This window comes from Mustela lutreola, chromosome 16 (assembly GCF_030435805.1).
Source record: "Mustela lutreola isolate mMusLut2 chromosome 16, mMusLut2.pri, whole genome shotgun sequence".
Classification (NCBI taxonomy): domain Eukaryota; kingdom Metazoa; phylum Chordata; class Mammalia; order Carnivora; family Mustelidae; genus Mustela; species Mustela lutreola.
Window position 1 is genome coordinate 12492372 of NC_081305.1, and position 24764 is coordinate 12517135.

A 24764-nucleotide genomic window follows, 5' to 3' on the forward strand; every position below is an offset into this window, starting at 1 on the left:
GACGGACCGGCTCCCAGGCCTCAGCCAATGAGGCAGCCGCAGTGGGGGCCGTTGGCGGAGGTAACCGCCATGCTGAGGGGCGATGGCTGGGGCTGCAGGCCGTATCCGAGGCCGCGCCTTGGGGTGCTTTCCGCTTGCCTTGCCCGTGGGCGATGTGAGTATTTCTGAGGTTAGAAATAAGACCCTTTTTCCACAGTTAGGCGTCTTCCCCCCCCACCCCCACCCATGGAGGGAAGAGTCTGGAGTAGTAATAATAGCTAATATCTATCAAGCCTTCGCCGGAGGCCAGTCGCTATATCACATAAGCTTGTGACTGCTGAATTATTGAATGGTGCACCGGGTACTTACCCATAACTTCAGAGAATGTGGAGGCTGCCAAAGTCATGTGGGAGTAAATGCAGGAGGTTGCATTCTAATCCAGTGGCTCTTGTAACCTTGATTCCTCTCTCCATGCTCTGCTTTGGAAAGCAGATTGCTTCTTAGCAGGTGTCTCACGTTGAGCTAGTATCTACAGATGGAGACAGGAAACCTTAGCATACTGATGCTTATTAAATTTGGGTGTTTTTTTTTTAAGATTTTATTTATTTATTTGACAGAGATCACAAGTAGGCAGAGAGAGAGGGAAGCGGGTTCCCCGCTGAGCAGAGAGCCTGATGCGGGGCTCAATCCCAGGACCCTGGGATCATGACCTGAGCCAAAGGCAGAGGCTTAACCCACTGAGTCACCCACGCACCACTGGGTTGTTTGTTTTTTAAATAGAGAAAGCAACACATGATATAAAGCATTTATGAGAAGGATAAGCACCAAATTCAGGACAGCTGCTGTGTTGAGGGATGGTCATACAGGGGGCTTCAATCAAATCTTAATTGTTTTCTTTCTTAAGCCCTAAGGTGGGAACCTAGATGTTCATTGTATTATTCCCTTTCTTGTTTGTCTAAAATACAAATTTATTTTTTAAAGATTTTATTTATTTGAGACAGAGAGAGAGAGAGTGCACGAGTGGAGAAAGAAGCAGAGGGAGAGGGAGAAGCAGACTCCTGGCTGAGCAGGGAGATCTCAGGACTCTGGGACCATGACCTGAGCTGAAAGCAGACGCTTAACCGAATGAGCCACCCAGGCACCCCTGAAATACAATTTTAAAAGGAAAACATGCACATAGAAACTAAATTTCTGGGGCGCCTGGGTGGCTCAGTGGGTTGAGCCGCTGCCTTCGGCTCAGGTCATGATCTCAGGGTCCTGGGATCGAGTCCCGCATCGGGCTCTCTGCTCAGCGGGGAGCCTGCTTCCTTCTCTCTCTCTCTCTGCCTGCCTCTCAGTGTACTTGTAATTTCTCTCTGTCAAATAAATATATAAAATCTTTAAAAAAAAAAAAAAAAGAAACTAAATTTCAGAGGATGAAGTGTACACAACAAAAAGGAAGTCTTCTCTCACCCCACATTTCTAGATCCCTCGCAAGAAGCAACCACTGTTAACAGATTTGTGTGTCTCATACATTTCCTATAGTATCTACAAGCACATGAGGGTTTTCTTTTTCACAAGTGGATCCTATTGTATACAGTCCTGCACCTTGGATGATTTCTTTTTTAACGTAAAAATCCTTAACCTCCATTGGTCCTGTGATCAATATAATTTTGCTGGCAAAATATTCCTAGGATTGCTTCTGAATACGATGAGATGTTGTGGCTTCCCTGGCTGTGTGTGTGCCTTTTTCTTTTTGCATATCCTCCCCTATAGGTTCCAAAAAAATCTTCACCAAATTAACCCCTGCAAGGGTACAAGAGAAAAAGAATCATGGCAAACAGAGTATCATTTGGAACTGTTTTACCCTTTCCTGAACATTCTTACACTCTACAGGTAAAATTCCAGGTAGAGCCCACTACTGCTTGAAATAAATTCACTGGAGTAGAACAGCGGCAAACAGAAGTGGGGATTCATTTTCTCAGCTTGCAGGAAAATACCCAGCTTCTTTCTAGTTAAGTAACAAGGGGAGGAGACCTTGTTTATTTCCAGTTAAGGGAAAGCGAGTGTCACATTTAATCCTTATTTTACCTCTTCTAAAAGCCCAAGATATTTTTTCCTTTAAAAAAAATTCTCCCAACCACGCAACCAGCGCTGGGATTGCAACCCAGGCACAGGTAACTCCAAAAGTCATGACAGATGGGGAAGAGCTCCCTGGAATGAACTCATTTGCTCATTAAACGGCTTTGCATGGCCCTTTCCCTCTACCTACTACCAATCTCTTCATCCCGGGCTCTTGTCAATCCCCGCAGGAATTGTGTCCTTCAGACTCAAACCTCTTTGCTTTTTCTAGTTTCCGATCCTTCTCCTGGAACGCATTTCCCTAGCACCTTGAGTATTTTTGAAGGTGAAATTCCTGTAAGTGGTATTGCCACATAGTCTACGGAACAAATTTTTAACCAAATGGTGTTTGACATGGCTGGTTGCCAATCCTTGGGCACTGAAAATTACCAACCTGAAGAGAAAAAGATGTTCCAATACGCTTTTGGTGGCTACTCTACTTGTAATGGTTCTTGACATATTCAATCTATATGAGCTTCTCTGCCGGCGTGCTGGGTGGGAATATGGTTTTGCTCGTGCGGTGGAGAGCCAGTTGGCAGCCAGCGTTTCCGGACGTTAGAAAAGAGCGTGAGCTAACCAAGGGTTAGGTCGGGGGCTCCGAAAGCGGTGGAAGTTACAGCTCGACGTGGGCGAGGCGGCTGGGTGGGCGCAGAGTCCTACGTCACTGCGGCGCGCCACTTCCGCTCCTCAGCGGCTGAGCGAATGACTTCTCCCTTGGTGGGGCTGGAGCTGGGCTTAGGGCGACCCGGGAGAGTCCACGATCGCGCCGCCCCAGCTAGCGAGTCTGTCTCACCAGCGCCTCGGACCATGGCCACCGATTCGTGGGCGCTGGCAGTGGACGAACAGGAGGCGGCGGCGGAGTCGGTGAGTTGACTAAAGCCGTAAAAGGGTCAGGGGGTCAGATTTGGCCGGGGATCATCCCTGGATAAGACACTCACTACTTTGGTCCGGACGGGTATGGGGTGCGTGTGAGGATGGAGGATGGAGCCTGGACCCTGAGCTGGCTTTGTTTATCCGCCCGCCTCCTGGGTTACGTAAGAGCAGGTGAGTACTCCCGTGGATGAAGAGCCCCAGCCGCCTGTCTTCCTGGAAGCAAGACTGATTGTACATTGCACTCTCCCCACTGGGGAGTATAATCACCTTTGTGTCTTTCTCCGCCTCTGGATTCTGAGCTTTCTGGGCTCTGTGACCGTGGCTTACTCCTCTTTGTGTACTTCTTTGCTTGCTTAGTGATGATGAATGACCTACTCTGTGGGCCCGGTAGTCAGTAAGTAAATCCTCTTCTCACCTTAACTTTGTTCCGGGGCTCACACACAGCAATCAAGATACGACTTAAACATGACTATGGAGAATTAATTCCTTCTACTTCAACACTCTTAAGTTCTGATAATGATTTGAACCTATTTCTGTTAGGCCTTGTATCTGTGAATTTCTTGAGAACAAGGACTTGGTCTTATTATATAACTGATAATAGATTATATGCACATAATTCGAAGAGTCAAATAGTTTTAGAATTTTTAAAAGGTTTTATTTGACAGACGGAGCGGGGTGGTGGGGGAGAGAACAAGCAGAGGGAGCGGCAGAGAGAGGGAGAAGCAGGCTCTCACGGAGCAGGGAGCCCGACATGGGGCTTGTTTCCAGGACCCTGGGATCATGGCCCCAGTGGAAGGCAGAGGCTCAACCAACTGAGCCACCCAGGTGCCCCAAGTCACACTTTTAAAAACTGGTTCCACCACCACCATTTTTTTCCCTCCTCAGAGACAACTAATAGTTCTGTTGGAGGTAATTTACATCATTGACCTCCTTGTTCTCCAAATAGCATGTTATGCTAGTTTTTGAACTTTCAGTTTAGCCTATTTACTGATTTTTATTCTTTCTCCATACTTTCTCCACCACCCATGCACACCTTCCCACTCCCTACCTTTTCATTATATTATAATTTCATTTAGATCAGTGTTTCATGTTTACATTACTAGTAACTTATGAATACTTTTACTTTCCTATAAAACTTTGTTTTTCCCTGGAATTTGTAATTGTCTTGCATTTTTGCTTCATGTTTTTTGTACTTATCACCAACTCAACCCCAAGCTCTTTGCTAATTGTTTAGTTTATCTCAGGATGTTCAAACACATTAAGTATTAGTTTGGAGCACCTAGGTGGCTCAGTCAGTTAAAGCTATGACTCTTGATTTCAGCTCAGGTCATGAGCTTGGGGTGGTGAGATCGATCCCCTCATGGGGATCTGCACTCAGCCTGTAGTCTGCTTAAAATTCTTTTTCTCTCTCCATCTGCTTCTTCCCCCACCTCTCCCACTCTGTTTCTTTCTAAAATATGTAAGTAAATAAAATTTCATTAAAAAAGGTATTTTTTGGGACGCCTGGGTGGCTCAGTTGGTTAAGCAGCTGCCTTCGGCTCAGGTCATGATCCCAGCGTCCTGGGATCGAGTCCCACATCGGGCTCCTTGCTCAGCAGGGAGCCTGCTTCTCCCTCTGCCTCTGCCTGCCATTCTGTCTGCCTGTGTTCGCTCTCTCCCCCTCTCTCTCTCTCTGATAAATAAATAAAATCTTAAAAAAAAAATAAAAAAAATAAAAAAAAAATAAAAAAGGTATTTTTTAAAAAAACTTTATTTATTTATTTGACAGAGATCATAAGTAGGCAGAGAGGCAGGCAGAGAGAGAGAGAGGAGGAAGCAGGCTCCCTGTGGAGGAGAGAGCCCGATGTGGGGCTTGATCCCAGGACCCTGGGATCATGACCTGAGTGGAAGGCAGAGAGGCTTTAACCCACTGAGCCACCCAGGCACCCTAAAAAAAAGTATTCTATTAATTCTGTTTCCCCCAGGTCTTTCAGCCTGCTTCATATTGGACTAGTTCTCCCTGTGCTTAGAGCAGAACTCATTTCAGGGACTGGAGGGACCAGGGCAGATTTCCCTTCGCCTTCATTCTGGGGATTCACTCTTCTCTTGTGTTGGATCCCCTCTCTTCATCTTTATTGATTTGGTGAAACCATTCATCAGCTTTCTGGAAGTATATCAGAAGTATATCAGAAGTTGTTGTTTTGTTTTAGATACTGTTGCATTTCTGGAAATACCTTATCTTGCCCTGTCACTTGGATAGTATTATAGCTGGGTGTAGAGCTGTAGGTTGGAAATTAATTTCCTAATAATTTTTAAATGCATTGTTTCGTTGCCTTTTAGACTTTATTGGTTACTGAGATGTCTGAGACCATTCTGATTCCTTATGTGACCTGTTTTTCCCTTTGTAAACTTGAACAATCTTCTGTTTGCTTCCAGTATACAGAACATTCCTGATAACTGGTATGGGTCTGTCTTCATCCATTTTGCTGGGCACTGGATATATCCTTTTTTTAAAAGACTTTAAGTAATCTCTATACCCAGTGTGGGGCTTGAGCACACACTCCCAAGATCAAGAGTTGGATGCTCTTCCAACTGAGCCAGCCTGGTGCCCCTGGGGGGGTCCTTTCAATCTGGAAAATTCTTATCCTTCAGTTATGAGAAATTTTCTTGAAAATTTTCATTTTTTGTTTCTCCCCCTTTGTTTTTTCTTTGCTCTTTCAAGAATTCTTACTAGTTGACCGTTGGATATCTCAGAGTGGCCCAATCATTAAGTCAAGTTTGTTGAGGTAAAATTTACATACACTAAAACTCACCTTGTAAAAAATAAATAAATAAAATAATAAAACTCACCTTGTTCTGTGAATTTTGACAAAGGCATTCAGTTGTGTAACCATCACAGCAATCAAGATACAAAACATTTCCACCACTGCCCAAAGTTCCCTTAAACTTTCGCATTCACTCCCTTCTCCCCACCCTTCTCTGGCAACTGATGATTTGTTTTCTGTCTCTTGAGATTTGTCTATTCTGGATATTTTATATAAGTTGAATCGTACAATATGTGGTCTGTTGTGTCTGGCTGCTTTCACGTAGCATAATGTTTTCAAAGTTCATCAATGTTGCAGTAGGTGTCATTCCTTTTTATTGCCAAATAATATTCCATTGTCTAGATATATCACATCTTATTTCTCTGCTTATCAGTGTCCATTGATGAGCATTTCTATTGTTTCTACTTTTTGGTTATTATGAATAATGTTGCCATGATTATTCATGTACAAGTTTTTGTATGGACCTTTATTTTCAAATCTCTTGGGTATACACCCACAAGTGGAATTACTGGATTATGTAACTCTATGTTTAACTTTTGAGGAATTGTCAGACTTTTCCGAAGTGGCTGCACCATTGTATCACCCTTAAAATAATTGCTTTCTATGAGATTAGTATTATCTGTGACAGGCACTATTGTGTAGAGGTTAAAACCTTAGCCTTTATAGCCAGACAGTCTAGGATTTGTATTGTAGGTCCATGGTTTACTAGTTCTATGACTTTGGGAAAATTGTTTAATCTTTATGTGCCTTGGTTTCCACATCTGTAAAATGGAGATAATCATAATACCTACCTCATTGAGTTATGGACATGCCTGTTATATGTGCAATGTAAGTAATAGCAGTTGTTGTTATTATGTATAAATCACAGTTCCAACGCAGGAATCTTTTTTTTAAGATTTTATTTGAGTGAGTGACAGCAAGAGAGGAAGTTGGGGAGGGGGAGAAGCAGGCTTCCTGCTGAGCAGAGAGCCCAGTATGGGGCTGGATTCCAGGACCCTAGGATCATTACCTGAGCCAAAGGCAGATGCTTAACTAACTGAGCCATCCAGGTACCCTGCAGGAATCTTTTAAATTACCTGTCCATATTGTATGGATTAGATAGTTGAACCTGGATAAGACTTGTGAATCTACTTAACCATGCACAGGTAAATTAGATCACAACTTTCCAAAACTGAGCAAATGAGTCAAGAAGCCTCTATTACCCTCTGCCTCATGGAACTCTCACTGAGGACACTGCATGACATAGGTAACACTGATGTGTGTAGTGCATAGTTACTGTATTTTAAATATTAAGCTTCATTCCTTATTTATTGTAGGTAAGAAAATACTAGATTCTATTTATAATTATTTCTTCATCCCCCAGTGGCTCCTGTCTTTGTTCTCCTTCTGTTCCATTGGGAAATTTCTTTTTAGAGGAGGGCAAACAGATAAGAAAACTGATGAGTATGACTATGTCCTCTACTTCACCATTTTGACAGAGATAATCCCTGTTCTCTATAGTTCACTATTAAATCTTTTATGTCTCAAGAATGCTTTCTCAAGTAGCTTTTGAATAAAATGTAGTGTGTAACTGTAGAGTTTTCAGTTATTTTAACATACCTTAAAAACTAAAGTATTAAAGGCATTGAAAATGTGGGTATTACAAAGTGGATGTTTTTGCTTTTTTGCCTTTCGGTTAATTTCAGAATGGTTTCTGATGAAGTTGCAAAAGAAACTGGTTTCTCCTTTTTGGTCCAAGTAAACAGCAAAGAAGGTATCTAACTGTACTTTCAATAGAAGTTTCAGCGTTCAGTTCACTGACACTGCACTGGGTAATACAGACATCACTGTCTCTGCTTTACAGGCTTTAAGGTCCTTATAGCCAAGGGAGGAGTTTGTTTTTAGATTCACTGGACCCTCTACAGAATCCTGATACGTTGTAATCAAAACATCTACTGGTTTCATTTACATTGTTGCTAACAACTTTACTACATATTGCATTTAGTTATTTTAACTGTTAACTTTATTTACTGTTAACTTCAGTTTGAACAATGTATCAACAAAACAATGGTTTGTCCTTTTTATCATTATTAAAATTTTTTGTAATAGATGTTTGTAACTCATTTATACTTCATTAACTCATTTATACCTCAGCCCTGTCATTTGCTTTAGCTAGCAATTTTCACCCTAGGAGTGAGTACTATTAAGTTTACTGTTGAAGTATTGCCAGTAAGTCAGGCAGTCTGTCTAGACTCGCTGTCTCTCTGTCCCCATCTTGCGCACTCTCTCTCTCTCTCTCCCTCTCAATAGATGTGGATACTATACTTAAAACAGGGTTTGTCAGCAGGATATGGAGAAGTGCTTTAGAGAAGATTAAAATATATTGAACACCTACTGTGTATCAGGCACTACGCTGGTCCCTTTATATTCATTATCTATTAGTGTGTTTGCTATCATTTGGAATTAAGGATTTTTACTGTTTTCTGATGATGTCCTTTTTTTTTTTTTTTTTAAGATTTTATTTATTTATTTCAGACAGAGATCACAAGCAGGCAGAGAGGCAGGCAGAGAGAGAGGAAGGGAGGCAGACTCCTTGCTAAGCAGAGAGCCCAATGCAGGGCTTGATCCCAGGACTCTGGAATCATGACCTGAGCTGAAGGCAGAGGCTTTTTTCTTTCTTTCTTTCTTTCTTTTTTTTAAGATTTTATTTATTTATTTGACAGAGAGAGATCACAAGTAGATGGAGAGGCAGGCAGAGAGAGAGAGAGAAAGGGAAACAGGCTCCCTCCTCAGCAGAGAGCCCGACGTGGGGCTCGATCCCAGGACCTTGAGATCATGACCTGAGCCGAAGGCAGAGGCTTAACCCACTGAGCCACCCAGGAGCCCCTGAAGGCAGAGGCTTTAACCCACTGAGCCTCCCAGGTGTCCCAATGATTTCCTTTTTTGCCAATTTCCTTTCTTGCCAGTCTCTCCAATATGTTCCCCCCTACTTCTCCCTCCCCTAACACCAAAGCAGAAACACCAGAAACTCCCTTTTCAGTTGGCAACAAAAGAAGTGTAGTTCCTCCAACCCTAACTAACCACCTATTAAAACAGACATTTGTGGGGCGCCTGGGTGGCTAAGTGGGTTAAAGCCTCTGCCTTCGGCTCAGGTCATGATCCCAGAGTCTTGGGATCGAGCCCCGCATCGGGCTCTCTGTGAAACAGGGAGCCTGCTTCCCTTCCTCTTTCTCTGCCTGCTGCTCTGCCTACCTGTGATCTCTGTCAAATAAATAAAATCTTTAAAAAACAAACAAACCAAAAAACAGACATTTGTTTCATTCTCTTGCCTTTCCCGGACTTAGAGGAAAGACAGAATGAACCCGAAAACATAAACCACCAGTGTAGGTGGTGCGTTAAGAAATACCCGTTTTTCCCTCTCTCTCTCTCTCTGCCTGCCTCTCTGTCTACTTGTGGTCTCTCTCTATCAAATAAATAAATAAATAAAATCTTTAAAAAAAAAAAAGAAAGAAAGAAAGAAAGAAATGACTACTCTTTAAAAAAGAAAAAGAAAAAATAGCCATTTTCATTGTTACCCATCACTAGATGAGGTCCTAAGCCCCACTTAATATTTTATGATTAGAGCACCTGCTTTGTGCTAGATCCAAAGATCAATTAAATAAAAAGATTCCTGTCTTTAAGGTATTTTCTTCCCCTCCCCTAGCATTTATGAGGTATAAGTGACAAAAGTATATTTTCATTCTAATAGAGGAGAAAAGTGCCATCACAATATGCCTAATTTATGGTGTTTGATCAAAGTCCTAATAATTCTTTGAAATGTCTCTTTGCTCTGTCCCTTCCTTTGTATTCCCACTTCAGCTAGGTATTTTGATTACACAGTGTGCCACGATGCCCCAGACTGCTCTGTTTAAAATATTAGATTTCCACTACAAGGCAAAAAACAAGGCAACCTGAATATGAGGGTGCGTATCTGCACATTGTGGTCCTGCAGCTCAAACCTACAGTGCAAGGGAGCGGACTCCCACCCACACACGGCTTTTGTTGCAGCCCTCCCCCTTGAAGTTCTCTGTCTGAAGTGTGACTGCATTTTCCAGTATCTTTTAAATTTTCCTGTCGTTTGGAATATGAGAGAATGACAAATGGTATTCTACTGAGAGTCTTTGTAATCAGAGCATTAAGCAAACTCATAAACTATAATTTTCTCTAGGGACTGTAATTAGGAAGTGTGGATTTTGAGTCATTTGTGTAACCAGTTTTTTTCTACTGCTGTGTTTATGGGAAATTTTGTTTATTTTCACTCAAACATTTAGTCGACCAAAGGAGCCCGGCAGAACAACTTAATGAATAGATCTTGAGAGTGGCTCATTTCTCCCCAGCTTCACTGGGGAGACTCTGTTGATACAAAATCTTTTAAGTCATTTTCCTGACACTTTCCCCCCTCCCCCCATATTCTCCATTTAGTTGAGCAGCTTGCATCTTAAGGAAGAGAAAATCAAACCAGATGCCAATGGTGAGTAAAAGCTAGTTTGAAAACAAATGTGATTTCCTTTAGTATTTCTGCTTTGACATAACTCTCTGGAAAAAAAGTTGTGTATGTACAAATAGGGGGCTGGCAGATACTGGCAGTCATTTGATTTAGGAACTAAACTGGATTGTTTTGCTTTGTATTGTGCTTAAAATAAGCATAGGATGCCTAAGTGACTTATTTATTACCAAACTTATTGCTGACCATGAGAATATACAAAGTATGAACAACCTAAGAGTTAACCTATTGTCATTCTGAAATCGTATCTACCCAAATCCAAGATTTCCATTAAATTTTCATTGATGATGTACATATAGTGGGCGGGGGGTAGTAACACTTACCTCATTCCAAATTCATTTACAATCTTTTTCTGTAATTTTTTCATAACTACAACGTTGTGTGAATATACATTTCTATTAAACAATTTATATACATAGAATCTTAATGGCATTATAGTGTTCAAAACTGATGAAATACGGTTTGCACAAATATTCCTCTGTTGAGCATCAAGGTGGTTTGTGATCATTGCCTGCTGTGATCATCTTTCTATAACATTTCAGAAATACTGATGCTATGAGGGAAAGTCCCATTAGTGTTTGATGTACCGTGAGAGGACTCGGAATAGGAAAGAACTGCATATAAGCAACACTGTTTCATACCTTTGTTTATTTAAGAACAATAAAATGGTTTCATCTGTGGCTTGGTTTCCTCATTTATTGTTCTGCTCCCCAGGCCTTTTACATTTCTAGTGTCTCATAGAATTTGAACTGTCTCTGCTGTTGGGTATAGTATGTGATATTGAATGACGGCCACTTTGTGTCTGATAAAGGTGCTGTTGTCAAGACCAATGCTAATGCAGAGAAGGCAGATGAAGAAGAGAAAGGTAACAGCCTAGAGCTATACCCATGAGATTCCACCATCTTAAGACAATAGATTGTTACCAGGCTTCATTTTTAGACCCAACTTGGCTTGACTTTAAAGGGAGTCATATTGCTAACACTCAACATGGTTGCTGATGAAGGAATTCTCAGTGGTTACATTTTAAAGAAATTTTACTTTGAACAACTGATGGGACTTCAGCAGCAGCAGCAGCAGCAGCAGGAAATAAGCCCTGAATGATGATCTTTTACAGGGCATTATAAAAGAAATTTTAAGTTGAATCGCCGTTGTCTACTAAAGTTAATGCTACTTGAACACATTAAAAGTGGATAACAAAATACAAACAACTTATATGATATCAAGATACAAACTTTGTTAATTTCTGGGTTTTTTTTTTTTCCATTGTTGAGATGTGCTGGCCAAGCTAATAATTTTCAATGTTCTGTTGAGCACAAAGGAGGGAGTTAATACTTGGGTTTACATAGGAAGAATAGATAACCTCCAGAAAGGAGGGCTTGATAGAGAGTCCTGGAGAGGAATAGGAGTCCCCAATGTATGACACCAGTATCAAAACCTTTTTCTTTAATAAAGCAATTTTAATTCTATTTATAAATCAAAACTATGATATATCCTGAATTATAAGTCCTAGCATACATACATGTAAGTGCTTAAAATGCCAATGAAAAGTGAATTCAGATGAGCTCATGGTGGATTTCATGGCCTTTAAAAATTCTTTGCTTAAAAAAATATATATATTCTTTCCTCTCTTTTTCCTGACAGAGGACAGAGCTGCTCAGTCCTTACTCAACAAGCTGATCCGAAGCAACCTGGTGGATAACACAAACCAGGTGGAAGTCCTGCAGCGGGACCCGAACTCCCCGCTCTACTCCGTGAAGTCCTTTGAGGAGCTTCGGCTGTGAGTGATTACTTTTGGACTCTCCCCTTTGTGTTAGATACAGATTAACATTGTTAGTACGTGTACATACGTGTACACACACACACTTTTTTTTTTCCACAGCAGAACATTTTTAGCTAATACAAATTTATCTTTTTACTTTATTTATTTATTGGTATAAAAGGTGATTTTATTAAAGGAGGAGCACAGGATCCATGGGCAGAAAGAGCTGCTGCCAGCCAATACAAATTTAATCAAAGAATTTAGCTACTTTGGGCTATTAAGTAAAATTTCTAGCTAAAGTGAATTGTGCAAAGTGCACAGTTCAAGTATTATTAATTGTAAATAAACTGTGTGTAACAATAGTAAGAAAGAGAGAAAAAAAAAAAAATCCCTCGGATATCTGGCTTCTTTCCTCAACCAAAGAGATGGTGACTTTCATCTTTAACTGTTTTCCCAGGAAACCACAGCTTCTCCAGGGAGTCTATGCCATGGGCTTCAACCGTCCATCCAAGATACAAGAGAACGCACTGCCTTTGATGCTTGCTGAGCCGTATGTGTCCTGATAGAACTCTACCCCATTTTTAATTTTCTGTTTTTTAAAATTTCTATTATTTTAAAAATCTATACTAGGAACACATGTTTATTTTAGAAAAGTTAGAAAATAATTTAAAAATAAGAAAAATTGTTTGTAATCTTCCCCAACCTACTATACTAACATTTGGAGACTTCTAGACTTTTTAAAAATAAACTCACATATTTATACCTTTTTTAAAAAACGGAACCATATAAAATCTTACGTGCTTTTTTAAAAACTTAGTGAGATGATCATCCTTTGTTGGTAAATAAACATTTATCATTCATACACACCTTGCTTTCATTAGATGGATAGATAGAATTTATTGTGTCAGAAACAGTAAGCAAAAACCAAACAGGGTTCTGGGAGATCAGAATAGGTTAATTACCAAGGTTGTTTTGTAGTGCAGTGCTTTTCATACTTTCATAGGGACATGAATCTCTTAGGAATTTATTAAAATGCAGATCCTCATTTCAGTCCCTCTGAGGTTCACTATTTCCTAGAAGCTTCTAAGTGATGCTGATGCTACTAGTTTCAGACCACATTTTGAGCAACAAGATTCAAGAGCATGTGGAGCTTTTCATAAAAACTGATCCCTACATTATATATGATTATGGAAAGTTGTATTGCATCTGATCCTAAATCCTGAAACTCCTTTCATAGAGTCTAAAAATAGAAATTTTAGGTCTATATTAAAGTTTTCTTTGTTCTGTGTCAAAACGGTGCCTTTTTTCACTTGATCTTAGCCAGAAGCCTGAGAAGCAATTAGTGACTTTTTTCATGATGAATAATGTCTTTTTTTTTTTTTTAAAGATTTTATTTATTTGACAGAGAGGAATCACAAGTAGGCAGAGAGTCAGGCAGAGAGAGGAGAGCGCACCCGATGCGGGACTCGATCCCAGGACCCTGAGATCATGACCTGAGCCAAAGGCAGAGGCTTACCCCCCTGAGCCACCCACGCGCCCCAAATAATGTCTCTTTTTAACTTGACATTTTGAGCATCTATGAAAGCACTGGGATCTATAAAAAGCGAATGACCAGTGTGAAACAAATACTCCATTTATGCATCTCTTAAGTATGTTCAATTTTTAAAATCATCAATGTTAGAAGACACCTGAGAGAATTATCTAGTACCTCTCTAACAAATATGTATTGAGTGCAGGTGTGTAACAGATACTATTCTAGGCACTTGGTTACATTAGAAAACAAAACAGACCAAAATTCCTGTCTTTAAGGAGCATGGTCTGGAGTATAAATCATTTATTTTTATTAAAAATAAATAAGATATATAGTGTATAGTTTGTTAGATAAGTTATAAATGTAATTAATGCCACTGAATTGTACACTTAAAAGCTGTTTTTAAAAAAAGTGATAAATACTGGGGGATCTGGGTGGCTTAGTCAGTAAAGTTTCTGCCTTTAGCTCAGGTCATGATTCCAGGGTCCTGAGATCAAGCCCCACATCAGGGGCTCCCCCAGCTTGTGCTCTCTGTCTGTGGGTCAAATGAATAGATAAAATCCTTTTTTTTTTAAGAAAAGTGATAGGTGATAAAAAAAAAAGAAGGTGATAAAAAAAAAAGATGATAAATACGAATAAGAAAAAGAAACCATAATAAGGGAGATCAGGAATACCAAGGGAACTGATTGCAGTTTTCCCCCAACATTATATTACGAAAACTGTCAAAAAAAAAAAAAAAAAACAAAGTTGAAAGTTTTTTGTTTGTTTGTTTGTTTGTTTTTAAGAGAGAGCACACAAGTCGGTTATGGAGGAGCAGAGAGAGAGGGAGAGAGAGAATCTTAGCAGGCTCCACGCCCAGCACAGAGCCCCACAAAGGGCTAGATCTCATGACCCTGAGATCATGACCTGTGCTGAAATCAAGAGCTGGACAGTTAACTAACTGATCTATTCAAGTGCCCTAAAGTTGAAAGGATTTTATAGTGAACACTCATATGTCCCCCATCTAGATAGCAGTCACTAACATTTTACTAAACTTTATCACATATCTACCTACCAATACATAATTTTTAAGGCATTTCAAAATAGGCTACAATTTTAATCAAGTGCTTAGGGTATGATCTCATCAAGTAGGTGATGTGTGAGCAAAGCCTTGAAGGAGAAGAGAGAGTTGACATGTCATCTGGGGACAGCTGTCCCAGCAGAGTACAGAAACCCTGGGACGGGGGCATGGCTGGCTTGCTTTTGGGGCAGCCCCAAGGCTTCTGTAGTGGGATGAGTAAGGGAGCCCGTGGGAGGAGCTGAAAACAGAGAACTACTAGGGAGCCAGATCAGGTAGGACCTTGTAATGCAGAAGGATTTGCACTTTTACTCTGAATGAAATGGGGGAGTGACTGGAAGGCTTTTGAGCAAAGCAGTGACATGAGCTGACTCACATTTTATTTTTATTTATTTATTTATTTTTTAAGATTTTATTTATTTATTTGACAGACCGAGATCACAAGTAGGCAGACAGGCAGGCAGAGAGAGAGAGAGGAGGAAGCAGGCTCCCGCTGACTCACATTTTAAAAGAGTCACTGGCTGCCCTGTCAAGAATAAGAGATAGGGAGTGCTTTAAATTCCACTAGTCTTCTCTCTGTGGTGCTTGGTGTTTGTGGTACTAGCATGTGTTAACTACTGCAGCAATCAAAGCCTCCTACCATAAACTCATTTATTCTTCACTGTTACTAACTAAAAGGGTACTTAAGATGTAAGCCCCTAAACAATGTTTTCTTGTGCAGCCCACAGAACTTAATCGCCCAGTCTCAGTCTGGTACTGGTAAAACAGCTGCCTTTGTGTTGGCCATGCTCAGCCAAGTAGAACCTGCAAACAGATACCCCCAGGTAAGGGCTTGGTGAATTTGGATTTTCTGTCGATGTGTAGCTAGAAATTACATGTGATGGATTGAAAGCCAAAATGCATATTACTTTTTACATAAACAGAACCCCTTGTCGAGCACAAACAATATGGTTGACCTTCTGGTAGCAACACGCATCCTGTTCCCTTTCCATGGTTTGCCAGTTCTGAGATTTTGCTGATAGGCTTGGCACCTTTACTTTCAGGAAAGACCTCTTCTATCTACAGCTATCATCCTCTGGAAAGTTCTGAGAACTTCCTGAGTAAATGAAAAGGAAGCTAATCTCCACCTGAGATTTCAGATCCTTGTTCACATGTGGGTTTTGTATTCCTATAGCCAATAGCTATTTTCAAGTGTATTTACCCAACCAGAGTTCTAACCTGTGACTTTGCAGCATGAAGAATCAAATGGCGTGCACTTTAATGTTCTTCTTCAGCGTCAGCTGGAGGAGTAAGTCCTGATGGTGATTCCCCACTGCCCTTGAGATCTCACTCTGCACTTTCTCCCTGCCAGTGTCTGTGCCTCTCCCCAACTTACGAGCTCGCCCTCCAAACAGGAAAAGTGATAGAGCAGATGGGCAAATTTTACCCTGAACTGAAGCTAGCTTATGCTGTCCGAGGCAATAAATGTGAGTATGAATATGTGATCCTAATTCATTAAGCTAACAACTTCTATTTCTTTTTTTTTTTTTTTTTAAGACTTTATTTATTTGACAAGAAAGAGACACAGTGAGAGAGGGAACACAAGCAGGGGGAGTGGGAGAGGGAGAAGCAAGCTTCCCAACAAACAGGGAGCCCGATATGGGCCTCAATCCCAGGACTCTGGAATCATGACCTGACCCAAAGGCAGACGCTTAATGACTGAGCCACCCAGGCGCCCACAACTTCTATTTTTAAAAATTTCAAAACATACACAGTAGTTGAAATAATAAAAATTAACATTTCACTTAGACTTGAAAACTTGACATTTGCTAAATTTGCTTTATGTGTGCATGTTCTGGGGGAACCATCTGAGAGTAAATTGCAGACATTGTGGTATTTACTCCTAAATACTTAAGCCTGGAGGCACCTGGCTGGCTCACTCAGGAAAGCATGTAACTCTTGACTTCAGGGTTTTGTGTCTGAGCCCCACATTTGGTGTAGAGATTACTTAGAAATAAAATCTTGGGGCATCTGGATGGCTACCAGTCGGTTAAGCATATGACTCTTGATTTCAGCTCAGGTCTTAATCTCAGGGTTGTGAGTTCAAGTCCCACATTGGGCTCCACAAACAGAGTGGAGCCTACTTAAACAATTTTTTTTTAATCTTTTTTTTTTTTTTTTAAAGGATTCCATTCATTTATTTGTCAGAGAGACTGAGCACAAGCAGAGGGAATGGCAGGTAGAGGGAGAATGAGTCTCCCTGCAGAGCAAGGAGCCCCATGTGGGACTTGATTCTGGGGCCCTGGGATCATGACCTGAGCTGAGGGCAGATGCTTAACCGACTGAGCCACTGAGGTGTCCCTTAGGGAAATCTTTAAAAAAAAAACTTTTTTAATAAATACTTTAGCATGCATCTCACAGTAAGGACATTCTTTTTTTCTTTTTTCTAAGATTTTACTTATTTATTTGACAGAGATCACAAGTAGGCAGAGAAGCAGGCAGAGAGAGAGGAGGAAGCAGGCTCCCTGCCGAGCAGAGAGCCCGATGTGGGGCTAGATCCCAAGACTCTGGGATCATGACTTCAGCCAAGGCAGAGGCTTTAACCCACTGAGCCACCCAGGTTCCCCACAATAAGTACATTCTTCAGGATATCCATAAAACCCTTATCACAACCAAGAAAATTAGGAGATTCTCTAATAACTAGTATCTAGTCCATTTTTATTTTTCCCTAATAGTCCCAAAAGTCCCATGGTCTTTATGGCTGTTTTGTTTTTGAACCAAGATCAAATTGGTGTGAATGCACTGCATTTGATGTTGTATCTCTTACGTTTCTTTAAATCTAGAATAGTCCCTCCACCTTCTCCTCCCCACTACTTCTGACTTTTTGAATGGTCCAGACCAACTGCTTATAATATTGTACATTCTGGTTTTGTTTAATTGCCCGATTTCTTTTTAATGTCATCAGAAGAACAAAAATGTTCCTGAACATTCATGACCATTAACTCTGGCATTTAATTTTTTAATTGAATTATAATTAACAGTTTTATTAGTTTCAGCTGTATAATATAATGATAGATCAAGTCTGTATTTTTCTCAGTTCTCATCAAAATAAGTGTAATAAATGTAAAAGATAATCCCCCTTATCTATTTCACTCACCTCCCTACCTAGCTCCCCTATGGCAAATCTGTTCTCTGTATTTAAGAGTCTGTTTTTTGTTTGGAGCTTGTTTTTATTATTCTTTCTTTATTCATCTTTGTACTTTTGTTTTGCAACAAATTAACAATATTTAAGTAATATAAAAACTGTTGAAAGTTTGGCTGTGAATCTTTCACATGTGTAACTATGACTCACAAATCCACTCAGCGTACAATACCAACTAATACCAACTTGAAGTTGCTTCTAAAAAGTAATACAATTACAAAACTTAGTGGAAGATGATCATAAACTTATTACGTAAATTGGTTGCAAACTGGGTTGAAGTTAGAATGCCAGAGTCTGAATAACTTTTCTGGGAGGCAGTATTGGTTTAAGAAAGAAGCAGCATTTATTAGCTTTGAATTGACTCAACATTCACATTTGGGCAAAACTTTGGCAGTGATTAAGAGGGAGATTGTGTATGTCAGGTCATGATTGTAATTAGGAGACTTAAATTCAATATATAGGTGCCATCTAATTCAAAACGAAGAGGCAAATCTCAGTTTCAAACCACACAGAGTCAAGAATGTGCCATGGTGGGCTGGGCCTTGTTTGGGGAAGCACTTTACCTAAGAGAGGCATTTTGTGCTTCTTTGAGAAAGCAAAGCCATTCATGATGAATCCTATTTTCTGACCTGGGCAAGGGTGTGTGAAGGCAACTGGCTTGTTTGATGTAGGTGCCAGGATAGCTGAGGGGCAGAGTGCACTGGAGAGAGCGGTGAAAGTCTGCTTGTGAGAAGTGCAACCCTGGGCTGGGGGAATGATGCTGACAGAGAAGAAATAAACAACAGATCCTCCTTGAAAGAGAACTGGATGACTACAGAGAACGGACAAGAACACTACTGAAGAGGCTTTCATCTTGTCACTGTTTCTATCCTGCGTCTTTTCAGCATTATTAAAAGCTGTGGTGATATTATAACCTTACTTTAAGATATTAATGCAAACATCAAAACAGTTGACATTAAAGTACAGCATAGCTTTAGATTTTTCTCAGAGAGGAAAGCTGGCTTTACCATGGAAAATACCCACAGAAAACATCTTGTCTCCACAGTGGAACGAGGTCAGAAGGTCAGTGAGCACATTGTCATCGGCACCCCTGGGACTGTTCTGGACTGGTGCGCCAAGCTCAAGTTCATTGACCCCAAGAAGATCAAGGTGTTTGTTCTGGATGAGGCTGACGTGATGATAGCTACTCAGGGCCACCAAGATCAGAGCATCCGCATCCAGAGGTAGGAACTCTTGAGTCAAGAGGAACTTCTCAGCCTCCTGATCTGCAGCATCTTCTCCTTTTACTTCAAACACCTCTTCTTGCTCCTGTCGGGTTCTTTATCTAGTACCTCCAGAAGCATTTGTTTGATGGGCCACTTCCTCATCAGCACTGACTGGGGTTGAGGAAGGAGACTTAGGGAATCTAACCCCAGCCCCATTCCTGCCCCGTGGCTGCTCTCACCTCTTCCCCGCTGTTCTCCTCCCGCTTTCGCTGTTTTCCTGGGCACGTAGCCCATGCAAGCCCCGGGCCGCTGTCTTCTGTTCGTTCCAGAAAAGACTCGGGATCATGCCCCGTCCCTGGGTCTTCCCTTGCAGGATGCTGCCCAGGAACTGCCAGATGCTGCTTTTCTCTGCCACCTTCGAAGACTCTGTCTGGAAGTTTGCCCAGAAAGTGGTCCCAGACCCAAACATTATCAAGTTGAAGCGCGAGGAGGAGACACTGGACACCATCAAGCAGTATTACGTGCTGTGCAATAACAGAGATGAGAAGTTCCAGGCCTTGTGTAACCTGTATGGGGCCATCACCATCGCTCAGGCCATGATCTTCTGCCATGTGAGTAGCAGTGGCAGCAGCAGCTCTGGAGGGTGTGCCAGCCCCTCCTCTCAGCCAGCGCCACCTCAGTGCTGAGGCGGGCCAGCTGTCCTGTGTGGCCAGAAAGGAAATGATGAATCACCTCCACCTGCCCCAGGGAGTATTCTCAGACTTAACTAACGAGTTATGAGGGAAAGTCAAGATTTGAACCTTCTTTGGTCCCGCTTCTTTGAAATAACTTGGAAAAAACTCCAAATAACATCCAGTGAAATAATTATATAAAACATTAGAGACTTTTGGCTCACACCACACACTTCCTAGCGGAACACTAAGATGATTTAAGTAATTAATCTAAAAAAATGACAGGGCTAGAAGTATTTTTGAAATTGGTAAGCCTACCCTGATGACTGAACTCAGCAGGTCTTCATGTACTTTTAATGGCAACAAGCCACTTTTTGCTGTTATCTTTTTCTTTAACAAGTCTCTTCATTTAAAACAATTCTGTTCTCCAGACCCGCAAGACAGCGAGCTGGCTGGCAGCAGAGCTCTCCAAAGAAGGCCACCAGGTGGCGCTGCTGAGTGGCGAGATGATGGTGGAGCAGAGGGCTGCGGTGATCGAGCGCTTCAGAGAGGGCAAAGAGAAGGTGCTGGTGACCACCAACGTGTGTGCCCGCGGTGAGCAGAGAATGTGTCTGTCCGCCAGGCCCCGGGTAGCCAGGGAGTCCTCTACGGGGCGCTCCGCCGGTTTGGGGGAGTCCACGTGGGCTTGGTTCTCTCCTGGAGATACCGGATTCCCCCTGCAGCTGAGAACTGTCACAGAAGCCAGAGGCTCTGAAGTACTGGAAGGACACGGAGCAGCAGCTCACTGGCCCAGGACGGTGTCTGCTCTCTTTGGGGCCCCCACGGAGGTTTCGGCTGCATTTTCTGATACTTTTGTCTAGCAGAGGCTCTCTCTCTCTCTCTTTTTTTTAAAGATTTATTTGACAGACAGCAATCACAAGGAGGTAGAGAGGCAGGCAGAGAGATAGGAGGAAGCAGGCTCCCTGCTGAGCAGAGAGCCCGATGCAGAGCTTGATCCCAGGACCCTGGGATCATGACCCGAGCCGAAGGCAGAGGCCTTAACCCACTGAGCCACCCAGGCGTCCCAGAGGCTCTCTTCTTGAGGTCGTAATTTTGTCAGCACTTGCCGAAGTTCTCTTTCCCTCTGGGTTCTGCTGCATGCCCCCGGTCCCCGAATCCCAGAGCCGGCCAGCCCCAGATGCTTCCTTCCAGCCGAAGCTGGTGTGTTCCAGCCTCACTTGGTGGACAGGGATTTTCGGTTCCTGTTCTGACTGCTCTGCACCTGCCTTTCATGCAGGTATTGATGTCGAACAGGTTTCTGTCGTCATCAACTTTGACCTCCCCGTGGACAAGGACGGGAACCCGGACAACGAGACCTACCTGCACCGGATCGGGCGCACGGGCCGCTTTGGCAAGAGGGGCCTGGCAGTGAACATGGTTGATAGCAAGCACAGCATGAACATCCTCAACAGAATCCAGGAGCATTTTAGTGAGCGCCTGGGAATGGCCCCCGGGGAGGGGGGAAGGGTCGGTTCTCCCGTGGCCCTGAGAGAGGCCCGTGTCCTTGTCACACAGTCCCCTCCTTCCCTACAATATGGAAGTTCTCGAAGAGCACACCTGGCAAGTTTTCAGGGTCAGGGATGCAAAGGACAGTGCCCCCCTGGCCCGGCCGAGGGACCTAGGGCTCTCTCTGTCCCTCATTTGAGCACCGGGAGGCTTTGGGGTCAAGTGCAAGACTGCTGTGGCCAGAGGTATGGTCCTGTTCCTAGGCCGGGCAGAACGCTGTGTTTCCTCTCTCCCTGCCATGCTGTCCCTTTCCTGGGTGTGTGTCTCCATGGTAGACCTGCACTGATTTCTCTCTGAATTCTCATTTTCCTCCTCAGATAAGAAAATAGAAAGACTGGACACGGATGATTTGGATGAGATTGAGAAAATAGCCAACTGAGACGCTCCACCAGTCACCAGTGCCCACCCCGGCACTCCGCCTGCATGGGAGACCAGTGCTTTCACGGCACAGGCCTCGACAGTCACCACAAAGACAAAAGCAGAGAAGAAACTACCTACCTCATTTTAAATTACGTTTGGACTCGACAAAAATTGTGCAAATAATGGGGGAAGGTAGAAAAAAATTGTTTACACAACTTCTGAAGATTAGGCGTGAATACAGAGAAATTTACTTTTTGGAAATTCCGTCTTCTTTTCCCCCATCTAAATGCTGTGTCTAATCACTGCTCAAGATCCTTGTGGCAGCCCCTGCCTATTCTCTGGCCAGAAGTGTTCAGAACATCCTCAAGCAGAATAGAGGTGAAGAGGGACACAGAGACCCCAAGTAGGACAGATATATCAGCCAGCCATCATGTTTGTTGTATGGCATGAGGCCTGTAAGCTGGTGCTCTGGATGTGGGGTGGTAGAGCTCATCTGAATGTTGTCATCTCCCTCTGTCCTGCTGCCCACACCAGGAAGGTATGTGCTTAGCATGGACCAAAGTGCCACCCTGAGACTTCGGTGTATGCAGATTTGTGCTGCAGGACCACAACCTCCTGGTTCTCATCAGCAGGTGCAATGGTGCACATGATTCCTGGTAGGTCCCTTGCATGTGCTTGAGCAAGGCCTGTGCACAAGTCATCGTGGAGAGTTAGCGGTGACCTGAGCTTGCCACACATCCTGGGCTCACAGGCATTTGCAGCATATTTTTTATAATCTCTATTGTCACCTTGACCCCTTAGGAACCCCAAGCAAATAAAAGGTGATCTAAGGTTTGGATCTTCAGTGAAAATTACAGCTTCCAATCACTTGTGGCCAGCTTCAAGGCAGCTCCAGAAGTGGTCAGCAGTAGTCACAAATACTTTGTCTCCAGATCCCAGAAGGCAAGATTTGTCAGAGCTGGGGTATTATTTCAGTTATTTGCCGTCCTGGTTGTGAAGCGATTCCAAACATCTGTGTTCACAGTTCTTGGAATACAAGGAGTGCAGTAAGGGACTAGAAGGACTGTGGTCATTCACCTGTGCAAGGCCGAAGTAACTGCCAAGGAACTGGCTCCCTCCTTACTGGGCATCTTTGTGCAGAACAGTCCAAGCAAATACTAGTGATGGACGCTTTTCAGACCCGGCCTAAGCTGATGGTACCCACAGAATGACAAAGCAAGGATGAGATGAAACGGAGACCCCAGTCACAAGGAGTCCTCTCCAGTTCTTTGACCTTGATACAGAATGGGTAATTTGTCTAGGCCCAGGCCTGGAAGAGGGATTTTCTATGATGAGAACTGCTCCAATCCCAGATTATCCTTGTGTTTTCATGTTTTAGGGCCAGATCTGTTTCCTGGAAGGGAAGGTGCTAATACCAGCCTCCAGGTGGTTTCCTTAATTGGACATTACAGATGCTGCAGACAGACTGCCAATCCGCCACCCCAGTGGGCATTTGACTGTTGAGTGTTCTCTGCTTCTGGCCAACTGTGACCCACATTGGGAATCTCTTGAGAAGAAGTTTTTGTCTCCTACCCCCTGCAGTGCTGTGGACCAACCCTATAATAACTAAATCAAAGGCAATAATTAAAGGAGTACTGACTCCTCACAAAGCTGCAGGGTGACCTCCATTTCCCCCCTTCTCACAACATTTGTAACCTGCCTACTACATAGCCCTAAATCTAAGGAGGAAAAGGGGAAGGGATAGGCCTCGGACTTCTCAGTACTAGGAGTAAGTAGGTATCTGGTAGAAGTCTAGATCAACAGTTTTCCATCTGGGGGCTTGGACTCTAAGAATTCACTAGATGGGTTTCATGGAGTCTATGAAGTATGTGCCATATCTTGAATTTAGATGCATTTTCCTGGGGTGAGACTCCCAAAGGAGTGTCTTTTAAAAAGGTAAGACTCACTGTTATGCTGGCTGTGCAGTGTCACCCCAGTGTCACTGCAGCCCATATTTCTTCACGATCCATATTCATCCTTGCCAGAGCTTGGCTCCCAGGGTTCAGTGGTCCACAGCTGCCTCTGACTATGTGCTGTTTTGAGATACCACTGATGTACTGAAAATGTACTTGGTAAGCTTCAGTCCCCAGAGTTTCTCTTATTCTTTTTGGTAAGTTCTCATGTATGGAATGATAAACTGTCCTAGAACAGAGAAACTCAGCTGGAAAAAGAGATTTTTGGTCCAATGGAAGATTCTGGATATGTTCATCCATAAACAATGGATTTTTTATTGGGATTTTCTGGAGTGTCATTGAATGGCTGTGTGCATAAGAACCGTCAATTGCTGATGTATTTCTTACTGATGTTAAATGAATTATGAAGTATGCATGTTACTAGGATACCATTAATGAGTATAAAAAGTAAGTTTTGGGTTGCTGGAATTAGTGATCATGCTTAAGTCGAGACACTTAAGATTCCATAGGTTAGTCATTACCTGATCCTACTACTACATGTCAAAATTACCATTGCTCCAGCATGAACAGTTCCAATGTCTCTATAGGCCAAGGACCCCTCTCGGTTGCCAGAGTGCTCCTCACATTCCTTTTTTCCTGCTGGTAAACCCAGAGAACACTGGCTACCTAATCAGAAAGACGGCAGATGGCAGTAAAGACAAAGTCCTTACATTCTATTCTTCTAGTCCTAGGAAAGAAGTACAAATAGGCCTTGGAAGCAGGTCTTCTCCCCTTGTTTCATCTTGTTTATTATTTAACATGAAGGCAGTTTCATTCAGTGTCAATGGTATTCAGAAATTAAGGATTTCTGAGGCTAGGGGTTTCATAAAGGAGTGGAGTTTGCTTCTGAGAGAAAAGTGACAAGGAGAGTGCTGTAGGCAATGGAAAGTAATATTAAAACTAAAATAGCTTCCCCAGGGGGCACCTGGGTGGCTCAGTGGGTTAAGCCTCTGCCTTCAGCTCAGGTCATGATCTCAGGGTCCTGGGATCGAGTCCCGCATCGGGCTCTCTGCTAAGCAGGGAGCCTGCTTCCTCCTCTCTCTCCCTCTCTCTCTGCCTACCTCTCTGCCTACTTGTGATCTCTTTCTGTCAAATAAAATAAATAAAATCTTTTAAAAAAAAATAAAATAAAATAAAATAGCTTCCCCAGGATAAACCTAGCATACTGGAAGGGCAGTGAGAAGGG

The 24764-nt window shown here is 42.5% G+C and overlaps 2 protein-coding genes across 4 annotated transcripts in view; one reads left to right on the plus strand and one right to left on the minus strand.

Moving 5' to 3' along the window:
* Positions 1–2613, minus strand: part of AARS1 (alanyl-tRNA synthetase 1) — a 28654-nt gene extending 26041 nt beyond the window's left edge. Inside the window, exons 1-2 of the mRNA XM_059153310.1 lie at positions 2474–2613; positions 349–508 (exon numbers count right to left, since the gene is read on the minus strand). The gene's annotated coding sequence lies outside the window, so the exon portion shown is untranslated. The remainder of the gene's footprint in view (positions 1–348; positions 509–2473) is intronic.
* On the plus strand, positions 56–23862 carry DDX19B (DEAD-box helicase 19B). Of its 3 annotated transcripts, none has more exons than XM_059153313.1 (12): positions 56–154; positions 10197–10245; positions 11090–11143; positions 11920–12055; positions 12495–12587; positions 15347–15449; positions 15977–16091; positions 18852–19029; positions 19385–19622; positions 20114–20276; positions 20959–21150; positions 21545–23862. In XM_059153313.1, the coding sequence occupies exons 1-12, from the start codon at positions 83–85 to the stop codon at positions 21604–21606; spliced, it is 1455 nt and encodes a 484-aa protein (XP_059009296.1). In that variant the 5' UTR covers positions 56–82; the 3' UTR covers positions 21607–23862. The 3 variants fall into 3 exon arrangements, with proteins under 3 accessions (XP_059009296.1, XP_059009295.1, XP_059009297.1); XM_059153312.1 differs by lacking the exon at positions 56–154 and adding an exon at positions 2628–2943; XM_059153314.1 differs by lacking the exons at positions 56–154; positions 10197–10245; positions 11090–11143 and adding an exon at positions 2774–2943.
* The last annotated feature ends 902 nt before the right edge of the window (positions 23863–24764 follow it).